Source organism: Hypanus sabinus, chromosome 5, assembly GCF_030144855.1.
Source record: "Hypanus sabinus isolate sHypSab1 chromosome 5, sHypSab1.hap1, whole genome shotgun sequence".
In the NCBI taxonomy this organism is placed as follows: domain Eukaryota; kingdom Metazoa; phylum Chordata; class Chondrichthyes; order Myliobatiformes; family Dasyatidae; genus Hypanus; species Hypanus sabinus.
Genome location: NC_082710.1, coordinates 111,998,668 through 112,023,231, shown reverse-complemented (window position 1 = coordinate 112,023,231; position 24,564 = coordinate 111,998,668). Strand labels below are relative to the sequence as shown.

The 24,564-nt window shown below is 42.0% G+C and overlaps 1 protein-coding gene across 5 annotated transcripts in view; it reads right to left on the bottom strand.

Moving 5' to 3' along the window:
• The window catches only part of abcc4 (ATP-binding cassette, sub-family C (CFTR/MRP), member 4), a 268,298-nt gene that overhangs the window by 119,247 nt on the left and 124,487 nt on the right, over positions 1–24,564 (bottom strand). For all 5 annotated transcript variants that reach the window (XM_059970351.1, XM_059970353.1, XM_059970354.1 and 2 more), the window contains 5 exons: positions 21,580–21,676; positions 16,375–16,581; positions 13,523–13,663; positions 4,656–4,693; positions 2,089–2,186 (listed from right to left, as the gene is read on the bottom strand). In XM_059970351.1, the coding sequence (XP_059826334.1) occupies positions 2,089–2,186; positions 4,656–4,693; positions 13,523–13,663; positions 16,375–16,581; positions 21,580–21,676 (581 nt within the window). The remainder of the gene's footprint in view (positions 1–2,088; positions 2,187–4,655; positions 4,694–13,522; positions 13,664–16,374; positions 16,582–21,579; positions 21,677–24,564) is intronic.

Here is a 24,564-nt window from a genome sequence, read left to right as displayed (position 1 = left end):
ATATGCCCTCTCATTCGCTATTATGTAAGCTTTGATATTTCTTGTTAGCCATGGTTGTGTCATCTTTCATTTAGAATACTTCTTCCTCTTAGGGATGTATATATCTTGTGCCTTCCAACTTGCTTCCAGAAATTCCAGCCATTTCTGCTCTGCCATCATCAGTGCCAGTATTCTTTTCCAATCTTCTGTCCAACTCTCCCTCATGCCTCTGTAATTCCCATTACTCCAGTCTAACACTGATATATCTGATTTTAGTTTCTCCTTCTCATATTTCAGGGTGAATTCCATCATGTTATGATCACTTGCTCTGAAGGGTCCATTTGCCTTAAGGTGTCTAGTCAATTCTGGTTCATTGCACAACACTCATTCCAGTATAGGTGATCCTCTGGTGTGCTCAACCACGAGCTGCTCTAAAAACCCTTTTCTCATCGGCACTCTAGAAATACACCCTCTTGGAATCAAGCACCAACCTGAATGAGGGGTGACCTCATTGAAACCCATTGATAGAGTGGGTGTGGATAGGATGTTTCCAATGGTGGTGATGTCCAAGACCCGAGGACATAGCAACAGAATAGAGGGGCATCCTTTTAGAACGGAAATGAGGAGGAACTTCTTTAGCCAGAGAGTAGTAAATCTGGGGAATTCGTTGCCTCAGGCAGCTGTAGAGGTCATGTTCTTGGGTATATTTAAGGAAGAGTTTGATAGATTCTTCGTTTGTTAGGGCATGAAAGGATACATGGACAAGGCAGGAGATTGGGGACTGGAGGGATAAGAGATTGGCCATGATGAAATTGCAGAGCAGACTTGATGGGCCAAATAGCCCAATTCTGTTGCTATATCTTATGGAACCATGGCTTCCCTTTTACTGTGGTTGATGGAGCCCTCTCTTGAACTTCCTCCATTTCCTAGATCTCTGCTTTAACACTCTTCCTCAACAGAACAGACAGAGTTCTCCTCATCCTCACACTTCACTCTGTTAGGCTCCATATCCCGCACACCATCCTATGTCATCTCTGCCAACTGCAATGAGATCCTGATTTTACCACATCTTTCTCTTCCCAGCCCTTTCCAACCTCTACAAGGACCATTCTGTTTATGACTACTTAGACCATCCATCTGCCACGCCCCACCCCACACAACACCTGACACTTACTCCTACAACAGCACGAAGTGCAATATATGTTCCTACCCCTCCCGCCTCACCACTATTCAGGGACCCAAGCAGCCCTTCTAAGTGAGGCAAAGATTCACAGACATCTCCTTCAACCTCATCTACCGCTTATGGTGCTTCTAATCTTCTAATATTTTCTTCCTGGCATTAGCAAGACCAAGCACAGGACATCAAAGGTTTTGGGGAGAAGGCAGGAGGATGGGGTTGAGAGGGATAATAAATCAGCCATGATGGGATGGCAGAGCATACTCAATGGATCGAATGGCCTAATTCTGTTCCTATGTCTTATGCAACCAACTTGAAGAGCACCTGTTGTCTGTCCACAAAAGCCATCCGAGCACGCAGTTGCATGCCATTTTAACTCTGCTTCCCATTCCCACATGAACTGTTCATCCTCAGCCGCCCCCACTGCTAGTGTGAGGCCCAATACAAATTAATGCAATCTTCATATTTTGCCTGGGTAGTCTACAAGCCAATAATATGAACACTGAGCTTTCCATTTTCAGACAACCCTTATCTCCTCACAGTGCCCTCTCTCTCCTTCTGATCTATTTCTGGTTCTTCCTCTTTGTTTTTTTCTGCACACCTCTCGCTCCAGTTCTGCACCCGTGTCAGCCATTTTCATGTGAAATACAGCAGCATCTCTCCAAGTATTTAACTGGGTTGCTGCAGTCACATCTTTCACATACTTTTTTTAATATTTTGTTTTATAACTGAGATTTTACAAAACATGGACTTATTCCTGAAAGTTCTTGGAAGGGAGGGAAGAGGAACAGCTGGTGGGTAAGTGAACTTAGCCTTCCATTATGTTCCTTTGCTGAAATGAAGGAATGGAAGTAAGGCAACAGGTCATCTGTTTGATCTCCAGTTTAAAAAAAGTATTAAAAGAATACCCACGCACCAGCTTCTCTATTTACCTGCATATGTTCCTAAATAGAAGTCAATATCCAGTACTTGGGTTGTGTTATTCGGACTAGCTCCCTCAGTAATATTCAGATTTTCTTGGTTTGTAGCCCTATAAAACACAATAGTAATACATTGTTGTATTTTAGTAGCAAAACAAAACTTGATTCAAAAGTAACTTTTTTTAATGTGTGCCTTCTATGCTGTCCTGTCTTGCTGTGAACTCACTATGCTGTTAAGTACACTGAAGTACACTTCTTCAACATTCAAATTTTTAGTCTACGGTCTTGTAAGCTACAAATGCATAAAATCTATACTCAAATATTTTGTGAGTTATCATATTTGTGACAAATGCTCGAGAATAAATATACATTTGTCAAGAATCCAAAGGTGCATGTTAAGGGTTGCAGAACTTAAAAACTTGAAAATTACTGGGGCAACAGAATATTAATATAAATCATAATGTCTCTGTGAAAAAAATAAATTTGGTTTGTTCTTTTCACCAGTACAAACAACAATTTTTTTTTAAAAAGGCAAACACGAGGAAATCTGCAGATGCTGGAAATTCAAACACACACAAAATACTAGTGGAACACAGCAGGCCAGGCAGCATCTATAGGGAGAAGTGCTGTTGACGTTTCTGGCCTAGACCCTTCGTCCTGACCAAGGGTCTTGGCCCAAAACGTCGACAGCGCTTCTCCCTATAGATGCTGCCTGGCCTGCTGTGTTCCACCAGCATTTTGTATGTGTTGTTTTTTTTTAAATAATTTGTTGATGGTCATGTTTTAATTAGCCACCTTCTATGTGATTATATTTTTACAAATCTACAATGGGGGTTGGAATACAAGGGAATAACGATGAGGCAGCTCAATGAACATGATAACTGAAGTGCTGCATTTCTAGATAAACCGAGGTGGAAATATTCATTTGATCAGAGAGGCTACATTGATAAGTAATAGTGGGAATGTTTACAGTAACTAGCCTGTTCAGTTTTCAGAATAAGGTGACTAAAACCATGCACAGAGGTACAGAAGGTCCACATTACATCAAGGTCCATGTTACTAAAATGGCCATCCAGTGGCCGCTTTATTAGGTACAGCTGTACATTAATGCAAGTTCAAAAAAGCAAGCAGTCATAGTCAAGAGGTTCAGTTGATGTCCAGACCAAAATTTAGAGTGGGGAAGAAATGTAACCTAAGTGACTTTGACCAAGGAATGACTGTTGGTGCCTTTGGGGTGATTTGAGAATCACAGAAACTGCTGATCTCCTGGGATTTACAAGCACAACAGTCTCTACAGTTTAAATAGAATGGTGAGAAAAACAAAAAAAAAAGCTGTTAATGGGCAGGTCTGTGGGGTGAAAATGCCTTGTTAATTAGAGGTGAGAGGTCAAAGGGCAATCTGACAGGAAGGCGACAGTAACTCAAATATGTGCAGAAGAGCATCTCTGAATCCACAACATATTGATGATTGAAGTGGATGGGCTACAGCAGTAGAAGGCCTCTGATGGTAGATACCGGAGGTACCTAATGAAGTGGCCACTGGATGCATGTGGACTTTCAGAAGCATTTGAGGTCTTTGACTAATTCCACATCATTCCCCCTCCCTACAACCCACCCTCCATCTTAGCTCCCATAAGTGATTACATGGAATAAGCTGCCAAAGGAAGTGCTGGAGGCTGAGGCAAGCACAGCATTCCAAAGGCATTTGGATAGGGAAGGAGTAGGGGGCTATAGGCCTAATGCCAGCAAATGGAATTACCATAAATAAGGATGGATGAGTTGGGTCAATGGCTCATCTCTGTGCTGAACACATCTATAACTCTAGGTTTGGGATGTACTATTGAAGCTGGCTGGGCCAGCAACTGCAAAGCACGTCCTAGATGCTGCCCACTGTAACTGCTGTGTGCCAGTGGTGTAGGGAATGAATATTTAGAGTTGCTGATGGTGTACTAATTAAATGGTTGCTTGGTCATAGATGCAGCCCAGTTTTCTGAGACTTCTTCGTGCTGCAATCCACTAGGCAGGAGGCAATTATTCCATCACATTTCTGACCTGGGTTTATAGTACACGGTAGTAATGTCTTGGGATGTCAGTAGTTAAGTCACCTGTCAGTTCTTGGAGCTTGGAGCCATCTGATTAATGATTCACTACCCCCCCCCACCACCGCCAGATACTGATAATGGTATACATGGCAATGGTAATGTCACCAAAGGTCAAGAATTGGTGGTCAGAATCTCTTGTTAGAGATGTTTATTGCATGGCACTTTCGTGGTACAGATGTTAATATTAATTATAACGTCCAGGATATTATGTGGTTCAGGATAGGAGATTCAAACGCTATGCACAGACCATCTCATTTGCAGTTAGGACTAAAACCAGAACCTGTTGATGAAATCAGAATGAAGTACACAGCAGAGAACGATCATACTCTTAGAAGCACGAACCTTTCAAGGTTTCAAACAATCAGAAAAACATGCTCAAAATGGATAAGAAAGCACAAATCATCTTCCTGGCACTGATTCAGGGATTACTCCAACAAGCTTAAAAGTAGTTATAAAAATCAAGAAAATCATTCTTACCAATAAGACAGCCACCAATCTTGAAGAATATAAGAAACCTGCAGGAGAATGAAACAAAATCTAATGATCAGTAATGAAATGTTATTTGCACTGGATTCTGGTTAATTGGGACCAGTACATTTTGACTGAATCAAGCAGCTATCTCAATTCGACAAAGCTTCATAGAAACAGTTAAGGAGGGAGGTAAGGGAGAATAGGAATGGGTAGGTGTAGCGTCTCTACTGCTTGCGGGGATATGTGCCAAGTAGGAGTTAGTGGGGACAAGTGAATGGACAAGGGAATCACAGAGGAAAGTGGAAAGTGGGCAGAAGGTAAAGACGTGTTCAATGGTAGGATTGCATTGAAGATGACTGAAGTTAGGGAGAATGATGGATTGGATGTGAATGCTCATGGGGTGGTAGATGAGGACAAGAGGAACTCTATGTTAATTTGGAGGAATGATGTGGTGAGCATGGATGAAGCTGAGGGCAGCAACCCTGTTCTTTGAAGCAGGACATCTCTGATATCCTGGAATGGAAAACATTATCCAGGAACAGAAACAGCAAAGCCAGGAGATAGGGTGAGAAGAATTGTAACTGCATCTAATATATTCAGCTCCTCTACATGGAAGAGAAATTGCTCATCAGAAGAAATACCTATGGAAGCTACTCTTCATGACCATCTATAATTACAGTTAGATTCCTTTACTCTAGTAGCCAAACACCCATGTAAAAAAGGCCAATATACCATTTGCCTTCCTATATCCACTGGTTTCAGACCGAACTACTTCAACTTGAAACTTCATGTATAATTCCATCATATTATGGTCACTTGTTCCAAGAGTTCCTTTTACAAGTCTGTCACATTCTCAGAACACATTAATATATCCGAAATAGCCAGTCTCCTGGATGTTGACTCTAAGCCTGGGTTAAAAACCTTTCTTCCTCACCATAATCAATGTTATCACATCTCTTCCCTAATCTGCCCATTTTTTCCCAAAATCCTAAAGCTTCATCTTCTGGGCAGCAGCTCAGTAAGGCAGGGGTGATGCAAGTACAACATGACTACTGAGGTTTAAACAACAACAACTCTTTGGAGAAGAAAGCTAGTATGATGAACATCAGAGAAGTCACATGGACTTGACAAGGTCTTGCATGAAAGAAGATTCAGTTACTTGGCATTCAGGATGAGGTAGCAAATTGGATTAGACATTGGCTTGTGGGACATGCAAGAAGGTAGTAGTAGAGGGCTGCCTCTCTGACTGGAGGCCTGTGACTGATGGAGTGCCGCAAGGATTCATACTGGGTCCTTTGTTGGTTGTCATCTGTATCAACGATTTTGATGATAACGTGGTTAACTGGATCAGCAAATTTGCAGATGACACCAAGATTGGAGAAGTAGTGGACAGTGAGGAAGGCTATCATGGATTGCAGGAGGATCTGCATCAGTTGGAATAATGGGCTGAAAATTGGCAGATGGAATTTAATGCAGACAAGCGTGAGGTTTTGCACTTCAGTAGGTCCAACCAGGGTAGTTCTTACACAGTGAACGGTGGGGCACTGAGGAGTGTGGTAGAACAAAGGGACCTAGGAATACAGGTACATAATTCATTGAAAGTGGTGTCTTATGTATATAAGGTCGTATAAAAAGCTTTTGGAACAATGGCCTTCATAAATCAAAGTATTGAGTACAAGAGATAGAATGTCACATTGAAGTTGTATAAAACATTGGTGAGGCCTAATTTGGAGTACTGTGTGAAATTTTGGTCACCGACCTACTGGAAAGATGTGAAAACAGTTGAAAGTGTACAGAGAAAATTTACAAGGGTGTTGATGGGTCTGGAGAACCTCAGTTATAAAAAAAAAAATTGAACAGGTTAGGACTGTATTCTGTAGAATGAAGAAGATTGAGAGGATAGAGGCACATAAAATTATGAGGGGTATAGACTGGGTAAATGTAAGCAGTTTTTTCCAATGAGGTTCAATGGGAGGACAACCAGAGATTATGGGTTAAGGGTGAACGGTGAAAGGTGAGAAGTTTAAGGGGAACTTAAGGAGAAACGCCCTCACTCAGAGGGTTGTGAGAGTGTGGAATGAGCTGCGAGAACCAGGAGCACATTGCTTGATTTCGATGCTTAAGAGAAGTTTGGATAGGTACATGGATAGTAGGGGTATGGAGGGCTACAGTCTGGTACAAGTCGATGGATGTAGGCAGTTTATAAGGTTTTGGCAAGGACTAGATGGACTGAAGGGACCGTTTCTACACTATACTTCTCTATGACTCTAGAGACAAAAACATGTGTGAATGGTTTCTATATTGGGCAAAACCAGTTGACATTGCAGAGGATGAAATAGAGAGATTTGGTACTCTTGTATCCAACCCAGTCTGGTCAGGTGATTGACTCAGAAAAGGTGGATGGAATTGTAAGCAAGGCAGTAAAATTTGTACAATGGTTTAAAATGATTTTATGTATGTATTTTTTGTTATAGGGGAATTTGACATTGTGCTTGGACAGTTAATTCCCTCAGGGATGTGGTGGCAAACTGTCTTAAACACCCATAGTACTTTCCCATTTGAATTCAGCTGAGTAAGTAGTCAGGAAGGAAACCAAAAATAAAAACTGGTCTCAGCAAGTGATCATGAAACCACTTGATCGTCATAAACTCATCAGGTTCACTAACAGGCTAATAGGTCATAGAACATCAAAGATTACAGGACAGGAGCAAACCCTTTGATGTTGCACTAAATTAAACACCAAACTACATTTAACCCTTCTGCCTACAAAATGTCCAAATCCCTCCACATTCTGGACATTCATGTGCATGAACACTAGCCATAACCCTAAGAACCTCTTAAGCCTCCATATTTACTTCCACTCTCATCAATATTCTTCAGTAAAGGAAAACTGCTGCCCTGAGCCAGCGTATCTGATCTATGACTCTAATGTGTTTTCCCTCTGAAATGTAATTGTAACACAACTAACAGATTAGAATACAAAAATACCAAGCATGAGAAGATGTAATTCACTCAGGTTCACTGATCGAGTAGAAAAGGCACCAACTCGCGGCAATTTTGGTGCTTTCATCATCAGCCAATCAGCATCCAGGATTGGTCAACAAGAATAAATTAAATTAAGGCAAGGCTAAGTAGACCGGCCATCATTGGAGTGGCAGTGTTAGAGTGGAGATGTTGAGGCTTTAGCTCTTCAAGGCTTCAGTCAGAGAAGGCAAGGTCATGGAATGCTCCTCTTGCAGGATACGGAAAGGCAGGGGCACCTCTAGTGACCCTAACAATTACACCTGCAAGGAGTGCATCCAGCTGCAGCATCTAACAATCCACATTAAGGAGCTGCAGCTGGAACTGGAACTGGATGAACTCCGGATCATTCAGGGGTTGAGGTGGTGATAGATAGGATATATAGAGAGTTAGTAACACCCAAGGTGAAGATTCAGGAAATTAGGTGTCGGTCAGGAAGGGGAAAGGGACTAAACAGCCACTTTGGCAGTGGCGGGGTGGGGTGACCTAGCAGGGGAAAGTCTCAGCGGTCCGGTCTCTGGCACTGAGTTTGATTCTGCGATTCAGATGGGAAGGGAGAAGAAAAGGCGAGCTCTGGTGATAGGGGATATTTATTAGTCTAGTGAACAGAAAGGAGGTTCTATAGGTGAGAACGAGATTCCCAGATGGTATGTTGCCTCCTGGGTGCCAGTGTCAGGGACCACTTGGATTGAGTCCTCAGCATTCTTACATGGGCGGCTGAACAGCCAGAGGTCATTATCCAGTTAGGTACCAATGACAAAGATAGGAAGAATGACGAGGTTCTACAAAGTGAGTTCAGGGAGTTAGGTGCTAAGTTAAAGGGCAGATCCTCCAGGGTTGTGATCACAGGATTGCTATCAGTGCCATGTGCTAGTGAGACCAGAACTAGGAAGATTATACAGTTTAATACGTAGCTAAGGAGTTGGTGTAGGAGGGAAGGCATAAGATCTTTGGATCATTGGGCTCTCTTCCAGGGAAGGTGGTACCTGTACAGAAGACAGTTTGTACCTGAACTGGGTGGGGACTATTACCTTAGTGGGAAGGTTTTCTAATACTGAACATTTAGTGGAAAGGCTTCAGAAGCAGATAAAACCTCAGACAAAGTCAGGAATCAAAAGGTTGAGCATGGTGCAACTAATATCCTGAGCTGCACATAGTTCAAAGTATTATGGGAGAGGCAGATGAGCTGAAGGCATGGATCAACACCTGGAAATATGGTATTGTGGCCACTAGTGAGACTTGGTTGCAGGAGGGGCAGGACTGGCAGCTCAGTATTCTGGGAATCCGTTGTTTTAGGCATGATAGAACAGGAGGGATTAAAGGAGGAGGGATGGCTTTACTAGTCAAGAGAAAATGTCACAGCAGCATTCTGTCAGAACAGACTGAAGAGCTCATCCAGTGAGGCATTATGGGTGGAGCTGAGGAATAAGAAAGGTACGACCACATTAATGGGGCTATATTACAGCCCTCCCAACAGTCTGAGGGATTTAGAGGAACAAATTTTTAAGAGAGATCTTAAGGGGATTCTACAGGAATTTGCAAGAAACATAAGGCTGTTATTGTAATTGATTTTAAATTTCCATATATTGACTGGGACTCCCATACTGTCTAAGGACTAGATGGGAAAGAGTTTATCAAATGTGTTGAGGAAAGTTTCCTTAATTAGTCCATAAAAGTCCCAATGAGAGAGAGTGCAATACTTGATCTCCTATTAGAGAATGAGACAGGACAGGTGACTGAAGTTTGTGTAGGGGAACGCTTTGCATCTAGTGACCACAGTGCCATTAGTTTCAAAGTACGTATGCAAAAATGTAGGTCTGGTCCTCAGGTTAAAATTCTAAATTGGAAAAAGGCCTATTTTGATGGTATCAGAAATGATCTGGCAAGTGTGGATTGGGACAGGCTGTTTTCTGGCAAAGGTGTACTTAGTAAGTGGGAGGCCCTCAAAAGTGATTTTTTTTTAAAGCAAAAGCTTGTATGTGCCTGTCAGAATAAAAGGTAAACATAACAAGTGTAGTGAACCTTGGTTTTCAAGAGAAATTGATGCCCTGGTTTAAAAAAAAAGGTGCACAGAAAGTATAGGCAGGTTGGAACAAATGAGGAGCTTATGGAGAATAAGAAATACAAGGGACCACTTAAGAAGGAAATCAGGGTGGGGGAGGGGCTAAAAGAAGGCATGAAGTTGCTCTAGAAAACAAGGTGAAGGAGGATCCTACGGGATTTTACTGTTATGTTAAGAGCAGAAGAATTGCAAAGGACATAATCTTCCAGAGGGCTAATTAGAATGATAATCCATGTGTAGAGCCAAAACCGATGGAGGAAATCTTAATTTTTTATTGTATCTATTTTTACTCAGGAATAAAGAGAATCTATGAAGTGAGGCATCAACTGCATGGACTCTATACAGATAACAGAGGAGGAGGTGTTTGCTGCCCTGAAGCAAATCAGAGTGGATAAGTCTCCAGGGCCTGATAAAGTGTTCCCTCGGACCCTACAGAAGGCAAGTGCAGAGATTGCTGGGACCTTAATAGGATATTTAAATCATCCTGAGTGACAGGAGAGGTACCGAAGGATTAGAGGATAGCCAATGTTGTTCAGCTGTTTAAGAAAGGCTCTAAATATAGGAAATGATAGGCTGGTGAGTCTGATATCAGTTGTAGGAAAGTTACTGGGAGGTATACTAGGGGACTTTATATATTTGGATAGACATGGCCTGATTAAGTATGGTCAGCATGGCTTTGTGTGTGGTAGATTATGTCTAACCAATCGTAGAGTTTTTCGAGGAAGTTACCAGGAAAGTAGATGTTGTCTACATGGACTTCAGCAAAGCATTTGACACATGGGAGGTTGGACAAGAAGGTTCAGTCACTTGACATTCAAGTTGAGGCAGTAAATTCAATTAGATATCGGTTTGTGGGAAAAGATGATTGCCACTATGACTGGAAGCCCGTGACGTATTGGAGTGCTGCAGGGGTCGGTGCTGGGTCATTTGTTGTTTGTCATCTATATCAACGATCTGGATGATAATGAGGTTAACAGATCAGCAGATTTGCAGATGATACCAAGATTGGGGGTGTAGGCTTGCTGAGAGATCTGCATCAGCTGGAAAAATGGGCTGAAAAATGGCAGACAGAATTTAACACAAACGAGTGCGAGGTTTTGTACTTCGGTAGGACCAAACAGGGTAGGCCTTACACAGTGAACGGTAGGGTACTGAGGAGTGTGGTAGAACAAAGGAATCTGGGAATACACGTCCATAATTAGTTGAAAGAGGCATCACAAGTAGATTGAGTCATCAAGAAAGCTTTTGGCACATCGGCCTTCATAAATCAAAGTACTAAGTACAGGAGATGGGATGTTACGTTGAAGTTGTAGTGAGCCCTAATTTGGGGTATTACGCGCAGTTTTGGTCACCTACCTACAGGCAAGTTATAAATAAGGTTGATTTACAAGGATGTCAGCAGGGTATCCTTGCGAATGGAACAAGTGCCACATCTGCCCCAATTCCTCCTCCCTCACTACCATTCATGGCACCAGGTGAGGTGGCACTTACCCTGCGAGTCATCTACTGTACCCAGTGCTCGCAGTGTGGCCTCTTGCATATCAGTGAGACCTGACGTAGATTGGGAGACACTTCATCTAGCAGCTTTGCTCCATCCACCACAAAAAGTGAGAATTCCCAGTGGCCACCCCTTCCTATTCTGACATATCAGTGCACAGCCTTCCCTATTGCCCAGATGTGGCCACACCTGGGTGGGAGGGACAATATTCTGTCTGGATAACTTCCATCATGATGGCATAAACATCAATTTCTCAAACTTCCCAGTAAGTACCTCCCTTCCTCTCCTTCATCATTCCCGTTTCCCTCTCACACCTTCTCTTCCTACCTGCTCATCACCTCCCTCTGGTTGTCCTCCCCCTTCCCTTTCTTCCAAGGTCTCTGACCTCTCCTATTAATTTCCCTCTCCTCCAGCCCTTTATCTCTTCCACTCACTAATCAACTTCCCAGCTCTTTAGATCACCACCTCCCCCTCTCCCTGTTTCACCTATCACCTGCCACCTTGTATTTCTTCCTCCCCTCCCCCACCATCTTATTCTGACTTCTTCCCCCTTCCAGAGGTGGAGTGCAGGGGTATATAGTTAGGAAGCCACAGAGAGCCTCAATATTCACTCCAGACTCCACTGAATTGCACAAGGACAAAAGTAATAACAAATAGAAACAGCAGTAAGCTACCTGGACCTTTCCCTGCTCACACTTTCATTACAATCATGGCTGACTTAATAACTGAGTTGTATGTTTCAGGGCAGTCTACACATTCCCTTGATCCCTTGAATGAATGCAAAAAATTCCAAAGGTTCACAACCCTCAAAGAGAATATTCTTCCTTCACCTTTGTCCTACACTTTTTTAAACTGTACTTCCAGGTCCTGCAGACCTCAATTCTACCAGCAACTAGCCTGCTGGCCCTTATAAGAATTTTGGAAGACTCACAGAGAAGTTTTATTCTTCTAAACCATAAAGAAAGCAGTCCTAGTCTATTTAATCTCTCTTCAAGTTGCAAACCTCACATCCTTAGATTCAGTCCAGTGAATTTTTCCTGCCTTCCCTCTGTACCACCAGGTACTGTCACTGCACAAGTTACAACTGCAATGAGGCTTTCTTATTCCTGTAATCAAAGCCTTTTAATAATGCAACATCTGATACAAGAGATTTTGCAGATGTTGGAAATCTGGAGCAACATACAAAATGCTGTTGGAACTCATTAGGTCAGGCAGCATCTATGGAGGGAAATGAACAGTCAACATTTTGTGCAGAGACCCGAATCCTGATGAAAGGAGTCGCTCCAAGTGTCAACTGTATAATATTTGCCCTTCTAACAACCTGCTGAAACGACAAGTCTAACTTCCGTAACTTATAAGTAAGCACACCCATGTCCCTTTGAACATCAACAGTATCTTATCTCTTGCAACAAACAATCTGTTGGAAGAACTCAGCAGCTCAAGCAACATCTGTGGGAGGAAAGGAATTATTGACATTTTGGGTCAAAAACCCTGTATCAGGACTAATCAGGAGAGCATCAGGTCAAACCAACCACCAAACGCCACAAACAGCAAATTTCATGCCATATACGAGTGATATTAAACCTGCTCTGATACTGATTCTGCCCTCTGCGTGAGGACTTAAGGGTCAATCAGGGAGATGTTGCGTGAGCCTTAACTGACATTGCTAAAGAAACTTTTACTCCCCACAGGTATCCCACAAATCAGGTACAACATCCATAACTGGAGTAGTGGAAGGAATGAATATTTTAAAATTGCCAATGGCAAGTTGATTATAGAGACCATTTGTATTGGATAGTACTGAATTTCTTAAATGCAGTTAACCAGGCAAATGCATAGTTTCCCAACAAGATCCTGACGTGATGCAAAAGCAAATGAAAAACTTTATAGAAATATGAGACTAGTCAAACACAGCTCTGAGCTCATGTACGTAACTGGTCTTGACAAGTACAGGGTCAAGAGTATGGAAACAGGCCCCTTCCGCCTACTTGGACTGTACTGACAATCAAATAGCCATTTACACCAGTTCCTATTTCACACTCCCCCATTCCAACAAATGCCACCCCCCCACACAGCCACAACACCCATCTCTGCAACTTGCCTATACATCTGGGCAATTTACACTGTTCAACTTCAAGTTCATGGTGATTCCAGAGTGCTGATGGCATAGGATCTTAAATGTACCACAGAATCACAGGAGGTGGTGATTAGGAGTTCTTGCTCAAGATATTCTGTGTCTGACAGAAATGTATTGAATATTTATTAGCTGAAGTTTAGATGCTGAACATTTACCTGTGCCAACAAATAGAGACCCAAAAGAACCAATGACATAAAACTATTAGCTCCTGCTAGAAAATACTTCTTATAGACTGTGAAACCAATTGATCCTTCAGTTCGACTCTCTTCTGGTATTGCAGAGAACGCAGTCTCTCCCTGTCAAACAAACACACAGGATAAAAATAACAAACTATACATTACATTTTTCATAACTGGAGAATGTCCATCAGTCAAATGATATGTTAATACATCAAAATGCAGTAACCAATCTATTAGTTACTCATCAAGGATATACAGTTGTTATCAAACTAAAAGTAATTACATAAATACATTTTCTACAAATTCACAAAGCTGTTCATTTCTGGGTTGGATTTCTGGCAGACAGCAAACTGCATGCTGACCATGCTGTAACTTATCCACTGATAGTCCTCATGCAGGATTCCCTAAAGGTTAACTTGCAGGTTGAGTCAGTGGTGAGGAAGGCAAATGCATTGTTAGCATTAATTCAGAGAGGACTAGAAAACAAAAACAAGCATGAAATGCTGAGGCTTTATAAGGCACTGGTGAGGCCTCAGTTGGGGTATTGTGAGCAGTTTTAGGCCAATTATCTGAGGAAGGATGTGCTGACATTGGAGTGGGTTCAAAGGTGGCTCACGAAAATGACTTTGGGGTTGAAAGCCTTATGAAATGAGGAGCATTCGATGGCTCTGGGCTTGTAGTCGCTTGAATTTAGAAGAATGAGGAGGGATCTCATTGAAACATATCAAATATTATAAGGCCTAGATGGAGTGGATGTAGAGAGGATGTTTCCTAAAGTGGGGGTGTCCAGGACCAGAGAGCACAGCCTCAGAATAGAGGTATGTCCATTTAGAATGGAGATGAGGAGGAATTCCTTTAGCCAGAGAGTGGTGAATCTGTGGAATTTGGAGTCACAGGCAGCTATGGAGGCCAGGTCTTAGGTGCATTTAAGGAGGATTACAGGGAAAAGGTAAGAGAATGGGGTTGAGAGGGAAATGGATCATGATCATGTGGCGTGCCATACGAAATGGCCAATCACAGTCTTTGGCCATGAATATTCCTGGCAATTTTTTTTCTACAGAAGTGGCTTGCTTTGGCCTTCTTCTGGACAGTGTCTTTACAAGACGGGTGACCCCAACCATTATCAATAGTCTTCACAGATTGTCTGCCTGGCGTCAGTGATCACAAAACCAGGACTTGTGATATGCTCCAGCTGCTCAGAGGACCACACACCACCTGCCCCCATGGCTCACGTGTCCCTGATATGGGGGGGGGGGGGGGGGTTGCTAAGCAGGTTCTACACTTTGTGCAGGCAAGTGGAGTGAAAAAAATGCCTTACATCTCCTTGGTTGAGACAAATCTCCCCCCCCCCCCACCCAGGAAATGGATCAGCCATGATTAAAGGACAGGGCAGAGTAGATGGGCCGAATGGCCTAATTCTGCTCCTACACTTTATGAGCATACCTGATGAAAGAACCAAGTGCACAGAGTAATACACCTGAAATAGACCCTTCAGCCCAACTGGTCCATGCCAACCACAACATCCTCTCTGCTAGCCCACAGCCCTCCAAGCTCTCCTTTCCATGCACTAACCAAAAGACTTTTAAAGGTCACTGTGTACCAGTCTCAACCACTTCCTCTGGGAACTCTGTACAGTATGTTCCAATGTAACTATGGCTATGAATAGAACAATAGTGTGGCACTGCTACAATAAGCACACAATAGAGTCTGCAGAATAAAAATTAACAATAACTCCTGAGAAGTCATGCATGGCATCAAAATAAATGAATGAGTTCAAACCCCCTGTAAAATCCTGCAAAGAGAGTGGCTCAAATTTGCCTGTCCAGTTTTCTAGCACTGTTTTGAAAAGCTGTAGAAATGATTGCACCTGTGTGGACACTAGCTTATCCAATGTCACACCTACTTCAGGGGCAGTAACTACTTCCAGCTGGATTTCTCAAACTACTAACACCCATGCTCAAAAGTCCTGACCTTTAGAAACAGTCTATTAAGGGTCACATCACAATGCAAACTAGACCTTTCCGCCTCCTCCAGAGGGCTCGAAGGAAAACATACTTTGGTAATGCATAATATGTGAGGCAGAGTCCTACCACACAGTAAAAAGGACTTGCACAAGCCACTGAAGTAGAGTGCACCAAGGTGACATCCACCTGTGCAAGGATACCTTTTGCAGGAAGCTATCTGGGAGATGTGTGCAAGGGGGTGAGTCCCCTCTCTGGCTATCTGTTTCAGTGCAGCTGATTCCCCTGACTGCTCCAATTCTAGAGGTCCATTAACCAAAATGCATCCTAGCCCATTGAGCTCTGATTTGACTTCCATAACAAAAGGCGTGGCAACAATGCTTGATATATAATATAAAAACAAAAACTCAGCAGGTCAAGCCACAGCTGGGTGAAGACAAACAGAGTCAATGGTTCAGATGAAAACGCTTCTGCAGAATTGTGAAGGAGACAAAAGAAGCCTGTAAAACTGGAGGGGGATTGCGTTAGTGGGAATGCCCCTTAAAGGGGAAAACCGAAGTGATTGTGGAGATAAGATGCAAGTAAATTCACTCCATGGTTAAACTGGTGGGTTGCTGGGGCGGAAGGACATATTACGCACTGTATCACTAAATAAACATAAGTTTAATAAATTCTTGTTTGCATTTTGTAAAGAAACATATTGGACTGAATATTTGTCCAAAATTGATTTAATTTTTTTTTTAAGTTTTAACCACCTTGTTGAAACCTTTTCTACTTTGGTCAATAGTAGCTCCCAATTTGAAACACTCAGTCAAGTTACATCCATGATTTTCACAGATGTTTTACAAAGCGAATTGCTTTACTTACTGATAGTTCAACTGTGCTCTCTTTATGTGATTGCGTTGATGACCCCAATGACAAAACTGAGGTCTGAGAAAGTGTACGTTCCTTCATTAGTTTAGTTGTGGAATGAAGATCTGCCTGTTCATCTTCTTCATGCTGTTTCAGCAGATGAGCAAAATCAACTCCAGATTTTATTAGCTGGTTTAACTTTCCGCTTTCAACCACTCGACCCTGAAATTAATTTTCAGTATGTCAATTAATTAATTGAAATTTAGGATGTGATTTACTAAATATAATTGTTCAAAGTAAATTTATTATCAAAGGACATACATGTTACCATATACAACCCTAAGATTCATATTCTTGCAGGCATACTCAATAAATCTAATAACCATAATAGAATCAATGAAAGAGACTTCACCAACGGGGCAGACAACCAGTGTGCAAAATACAACAAACTGTGCAAATGCAAAAGCAAAGAAAATAATAATAATAATAGTAATGAAAGGTGCAATAGTGCTAAATAGATTATAACACAGAGCACAGAATACAATATAATGACAGAAGAATATGAAACATAGAAGTATTTGGGGTATCAAAAAGTTAAGAAAACAGATCATAGTCCAATAAAGGTAAATCATTTGACTGAATTTACTTCAAGGCTTATGAATATCTGCCAAACAGTGCTCAATAGTAAAAATATAACAAAGATAATAAATACTTTCACTACATCCATATTAATATATTATTTTGCAATAACAGCTTGGTCCAAAATGGATGTGGAAAATTTACTAAGAAAAATAAAAACTGAATTGACAAATTTTAGAAAACACTATGTGCAACTAGAATACACTTGGATTAACACTGCCTGAGACAAGAGGAGGAAGAGGAATAAAAAACATTCAAATTACTACACCACAGTCAGATAAAACTTCTAAGAGTATATTTTCATCAACAAAAGTAGGATTCAGCACTCTATGCGTACACATGAAATTCTGATAAGTACACACCACTAAACTTAAATGAAAGCACAACCCAGAAAAATGAAGAAATTATCACTACAGAGGAAAAAGTTAACAACAGACAGACATACTTTATTGATCCCGAGGAAAATTGAGTTTCGTTACAGTCGCACCAACCAAGAATAGTGTAGAAATATAGCAATATAAAACCATAAATAATTAAATAATAATAAGTTAATCATGCCAAGTGGAAATAAGTCCAGGATCAGCCTATTGGCTCAGGGTGTCTGACACTCCGAAGGAGGAGTAGTAAAGTTTGATGGCCACAGGCAGGAATGACTTCCTATGACGCTCAGTGTTACATCTCAGTGGAATGAGTCTCTGGCTGAACGTACTCCAGTGCCTAACCTATCCATTATGGAGTGGATGGGAAACATTGTCCAAGATGGCATGCAATTTGGACAGCATCCTCTTTTCAGACACCACCATCAGAGTCCAGTTCCACCCCCACAACATCACTGGCCTTACGAATGAGTTTGTTGATTCTGTTGGTGTCTGCTACCCTCAGCCTGCTGCCCCAGCACACAACAGCAAACATGATAGCACTGGCCACCACAGACTCGTAGAACATCCTCAGCATCATCCGGCAGATGTTAAAGGACCTCAGTCTCTTCAGGAAGTAGAGATGGCTCTGATCCTTCTTGTAGATAGCCTCAGTGTTCTTTGACCAGTCCAGTTGACTGTCAATTCGTATCCCCAGGTATTTGTAGTCTTCCACCATATCCACTCTGACCCCTTGGATGGAAACAGAGGTCACCGGTGCCTTAGCCTTCCTCAGGTCCACCACCAGCTCCTTAGTCTTTTTCACATTACAAACAAACAGAAGAGCATGACCCTCCGTGGAAGACAATCTGAGCAGACCCCATGTCGACAAGAAAGCATCAAATGCCTGGCTTGGTTGCAGATCTCTTCCCTGAAGTAGAGGGGTTCTTTGTGGCAATACAGGACCAGGTGGGTAACCCAAAAAAATATCAGAAGTACATAATACAAGACCTATAAATTCAAGATTTAAGAGACTCCTGGATGGATACATGGTACTTAGAAAAATAGACATCTATGGGTAAGCCTAGGTAGTTCTAAGGTAGGGGCATGTTTGGCACAGCTTTGTGGCTTGAAGGGCCTGTATTGTGCTGTAGGCTTTCTGTGTTCCCAAGAACAGGGTGTATACATTGGCCCAATAGTAGTATCTATAACTGATAGCATTCTGAAGAAGGCGGAGCTTATAATGGCGGCTAATGGCGAATCCTTTGCTTGCATCTTCGGAAACAGCTCTATTTCTACCTTTAATATCCTTTGAAGACCCTGACCTGGAGTTGCACACAGGCTTTGGCTCTTTGCGGGAATGGGACCCGTTCTTGGGGTTCCACGACTGGCCGTTATTCGACATGCCAAGGGTTTGGCCTGAGAAGCTCAATTGTGTTCAGAAGCCTAAGATCTCAGGGCTCTGGATACAGGCAGATCGAGGGTCACTGTCACGGCAGGAGACTCGTGTGTCATCAGGGAGGCCAGAAAATCTTTCGCTATGGGCCTGGACACCCGACGTCTTTGCGATTCTTGGACACAGAGCTTGGAAAAATGTGACAAAGCAGACTTTTAACATTGTAAACCAGCAGGTTGTTGTTATATCTTCCGCTTGCTGTGAAAATGGGGGATACCTCCCTCACCCTTGCCCGGGACAGAGAGAACCTGCGGTTTGTCAAATGTCGGATGAAATGCAAAGACTTCTGAGTAACTTTGGTTTGTGTCTTTGCTATTGCTTAGGACACACTTGGGCTCGGTGACAGTACCAATGCACTTTATTTTGCTGGTGGGGGGAGGGGGGTTGTTGCTTGCTGTTGCTTAAGCGTGGGGGGGGGAACTGGGGAGGGACTTTGGGTTCTCATGCTGAACTGTCGTTCATTCTTTGGGGCACTTCTCTGTTTTTGTGGATGTTTGCAAAGAAAAAGCATTTCAGGATTAATATTGTATACATTTCTCTGACATTAAATTCAATCTTTGAACACTGCACGACAGCATTAAACAATTAAGCCTACACAGCAATATTTATGTATATCTTCAGAAAACCACAGAACTAAACACTACTAGAATAATCTGAAAATTCCTAGCAATTCAGAATAATCCAAACATTCCTAGCAATTGAGAAATGAGTGTGCTTGGCTACATCTGTAGCTCAAGTTTTACCAGCTTGAGCTGAGGAAAAATGAAAAAATACAACAATAATAAATATCAAGAACATGAGCCAAAGAGCCCTTGAAAGAGAGTCCATAGATTGCTAAGTAACTTTTGGAAATCCTGTTTGTAGCCTGAAATCCAGAATGCTGACAGGAGTTTGTGCACAAGCCTCTACAATCACTTAGATAATCCATTGAAGCAAATTGAAAATTATGCAAAGCACATACCACATTTCTAAATGCAGAATAAAAGCAGAAACACCCTGGTCATCTTATGACATTGACTACTTTGATGACGTCAACTGGAATGTCTTCCATGATGATGATTTCTCCGAGTTCACGGATGGGGTAATGAGTTTCATTCAGAAGTGCATTGAGGATGTTGTCCCCCAGAAATTGGTCAGGGTCTATCCACACCAGAAACCCTGTACCAACAGTTCTTTGCAAGCAGCACTTAACACGTGACACAGAGCTTACGTTGCCGGTAACCAACAGGAACTCAAGAAATGCAGCTACAATCTACACAAAGTCATCAAGGCAGCGAAACAACAATAACAGGGACAAGCTTCAGACTCAACTCTCCACCAACAACACACACAGCTTATGGCAACGTCTGCACACCATCGCAGACTTCAAAGCTAAACACAGTGGAGTTTCTAACATCGCTGCCTGTCTCCCAGATGAACTAAATCTTTTCGATTCGATGTTGCCAAAACTGAACCCCTGAGGAGAGCTGCTGATGCGACCTGCAGCTTGGTCATCTCTGAGGCTGAAGAATGCAGGAATGCAGGTGTTTCCAAAGAGTGGGCAGTCGCAAGGCTGCAGGACCGGATGGCATCTCAGGATGGGTACTCAGGGTGTGCACGGCACAACTGGCTGGTGAGTTTACAGACATTTTAATCTCTCCCTCTCCCAGTGTAGAGTGCCCTCCTGCTTCAAAACATCCACCATTGTTCCTGTACCCAAAAAGACCATGGCAACATGTCTGAACAACTGGCATCCTGTCGCACTGACCTCAATAATAAGCAACTGCTTTGAGAGGCTGGTCAAGGGCTACATCCGCAGCTTGGAGCCAACCACACTGGACACCCTACAATTCACCTACCGACACAACCGATCGACAGATGACGCAATAGCCACAGCTCTACACGCCGTCCTTACACATCTGGAGAAGAAGGATGCTTATGTGAGAATGCTGTTCTTGGACTACAGTTCAGCATTCAACACCATAATTCCCTCCAGGCTCGACAAGAAGTTCAGAGACCTCAGTCTTGACCCTGCCTTGTGCAGTTGGATCCTGGATGTCCTGTTAGATTGCCAACAGGTGGTAAGAGTGGGCTCCCTCACCTCCAACCCTCAACACAGGTGCCCCTCAGGGCTGTGTCCTAAGCCCCTCCTCTATTCTCTGTATACTCATGACTGGGTCACCACCCAAGCTCCAATCTGCTAATTCAACTTGCTGACGACACTACACTGATTGGCCTAAACTCAAGTATTAATGAGGCAGCCTCCAGAGAAGTCATCTCCCTGACACAGTAGTGTCAAGAAAATGACCTCGACCTCAAGGTCGCTAAAACAAAGGAGCTGGTTGTGGACTACAGGAGGAATGGAGACAGGCTAACCCCTATTGACATCAATGGATCTGGGGTTGAGAGGGTGAACAGCTTTAAGATCCTCAACATAAACATCACTGAGGATCTTATGTGCTCTGTACATACTTGCTGAGTGGTGAAAAAGGCACAAAAGTCCTGGGTAGGTCTGTAGTCTAGTGTAGTTTTTGTGTTGTTTTATGTAGTTCAGTGTAGTTTTTGTATTGTTCCATGTAGCACCATGGTCCTGAAAAACATCTCGTTTTTACTGTGAAATAACAATAAAAAGTGATTTGACAATGACAGATCCATATTACAAATAAAAGCTCTATTCTAAGCTTTTCACAATGTGAAAAGATTGTGAAAAGCAAATACGTCAATTTGAGTGTCGAATTCCATTTTGATGTATTTTCATAAAGGGACACTTAGTTCAAAGAAGAAACTTACCTCTTTTAATATGATAATTTGGCTAGCAGCACTTAGATATTGAAGCTGATGGGTCACCAGAATACGAGGCTTATTTTTCAAAATTCCTGTTATACACCTATGGCACAAAAACAAGAAATAAGAATAAACAGCACCTCTCTACTGTGATCCTGAATCTAGTTTGCACTGTTTGATTTTGATGGTGCCAATCAAACTTTAGAACTGTTGACAAGCTACGAACTTGACTACATAACAGCCTGCATAACAAGACTAGGAAAATGCAACTCAATGTATTAGTATAAAAAGAGGAGGATTTGAAACAAAACTGAGTAGTGATCAGGAAGTCATGTATGAGTTTTATATCATGGACACAGGTTCTTTGGCTCACTGTGCCTGTGCCGGGTGTAACACGTATCTACACTAATCCCATTTCTCAGCATTCAGCCTACAGCTTTCTACGGCATGGCATTTCATATACTCATCCAAAAACTGAACTGTTTTAAGATTAATCACCTCCATCCCTCTGTCAGGAAATGAATTCCAGATACAGTCACTCTATAAGGGTAAAAAAATCTTCCACAAATCCCTCCTAAATCTTCCAGTGTGTTTGGTATCCTCCATCTGCAGCATTATAAAATTTAGGAAGTATATCCTTCATGACACTGAAACTATATGTAATGGCAAAATGCACAACTTACAAAACTAAGTTCAATAATGGAAGTTTCTTCATTCATTACACTGGAAGTGAGAGAAAAGAATTTTAAGCAACATCACTATATAGAGGCTAGATCCAATTTAAAAAACTTGGGAAATCCCGACTCTTAATGTCTGTCTCGAATTCAAAAGGAGAAGTAAATTATATCAGTATGAATGCTTTCACTCCTATATTTTATATACTTTAAGAAGAAACTTGCCTCTTTTAATATTACAAATTGGTGGTGTACAACCGCCTTCAAGATACAATACTTCTCTGTCGAATCCTTTCTAAATCTTCCACCCTCTTATCTTAACCCTATGTCCTCAGGTTATTAACCATAGATTTTCATCCAAGTCACTGATATAGAAGACAAATAGCTAGCACTGAGGCCTGGGGAATCCCATAGTTAAGGGCCTTTTCTCTGAAAAGCAGCTTTCCATCATCACTCTCCCTAACTTGTTCTGTAACTGGATCCTTAACTTGCTCACCAGAAGACCACAGTCTGTGTGGGTTGGAAATAATGTCTCCATCTCGCCAATAATCAACGTTGGCGCACTTCAGGGATGTGTGCTTAGCCTACTGCTCTATTTTCTCTACACCCGTGAATGTGTCGCTTTACACAGCACGAATGCCATCTATAAATTTGCTGATTACACAACTATTGTTGGCAAAATTTCAGATGGTGATGAGAAGGCGTACATAAGAATGATTTATCAGCTATTTCATCGGTATCGCAGGAACAAACTTCCACTCAACATCAGTAAGACTAAAGAAGAGATTGTGGATTTCAAAACGGGTAAGATGAGGGAACAGACATCATTCCTCAGAGAGATCAGAAGTGGAAAGGGTGAGCAATTTCAAGTTTCTAGGTGACAAACATCCCTGAGGATCTATCCTGCGCCCAACATATTGATGTGGTTACAAAGAAAACATGACAGTGGCTATATTTCACTTGGAGTTTGAGGAGAGTTGTTCTGTCACTGAAGACACTTGATAATTTCTATAGATGCACAGGAATGAACCTTCTAACTTGCTGCATCCCCATCTGGTATGGTGGTGGGACATAGCACAGGATCAATATAAGATGCGTAACATCGTAAACTCAGTCAGTTCCATCATGGGCACTAGCCTTCCAGCATCCACGACATCTTCAAGGAGCAATGCCTCAAAAAGGCGGCATCCATTATTAAGGACCCCCATCAACCAGGACTTTCATTGCTATCATCAGGGAGGAGGTATAGGAGCCTGAAGGCACACTCAACAATTCAGGAACAACTTCTTTCCTTCTGCTATCAGATTTCTGAATGGACATTAAACCTATTAACAATAACTTACTACTTAAAAGAACATAAGTGCATAAGAAAAAAGAGCAGGAGTCAGCCATCTGGCCTGTTGAATTTGCTCCGCCATTCAATAAGATCATGGCTGATCTGACCATGGACTCATCTCCACCTATCTGCCTTTTCCCCATTACCCTTCATTCCCTACTATGCAAAAATCTATCCAACCTTGTCTTAACTGAGACAGCCTCCACGGCTTCATTGGACAGAGAATTCCATAGATTCACCACTCTTTGGGAAAAGCAGTTCCTCTTCATCTCCATCCTAAATCTACTCCCCCAAATCCCGAGGCTATGTCCCCTAGTTCTAGTCTTATCTACCAGTGAAACAACTTTCTTGCGTCTATCTTATCTATTCCTTTCATTATTTTCTATGTTTCTATACGAGCTCCTCTCATTCTTCAGAATTCCAGCAAGAAACTTTGCTGTACTTATTTAACTTTATTATATATGTACATCTTACTGTATCACAGTATTTATTATGTATGGCAATGTACCGCTGATGCACAAAAACAAATTTGATGACATATGCCTGTGATATTATATCTGATTCTGATACTTCCTATCTTCACATTAGCTGCCTCTCCCTGGATCTCATGTGGTCTAACTTCTCATAGCAAACTACCACGTGGAACTTTTTCAAAGGCCTTTCTGAAATTCATACAGGACCCAAAATACAACCTTTCATTAACTTCTTCAAATACTTAATAAAATTTGTTAAATATCATCTCCAAAACAAAACTGTGCTAACAGTAATCAACCCTGTCTTTCCAAATACGTGTGTACTTAATCCTCAGATCCACTCTAGTAACCTACTTAGTGCATGTTTTTGGCTTACTGGTAGATGCAGTGTGGAGTGAGAGTGCGATGAAGGATAGGTAGATGATGGGTTAAAACAGCAGTTAGTGAGAGGGGTTAAAAGATTGTCTTTAAATGAAGTACCAGGTTCAAAAATTCCACAGTTTGGAAA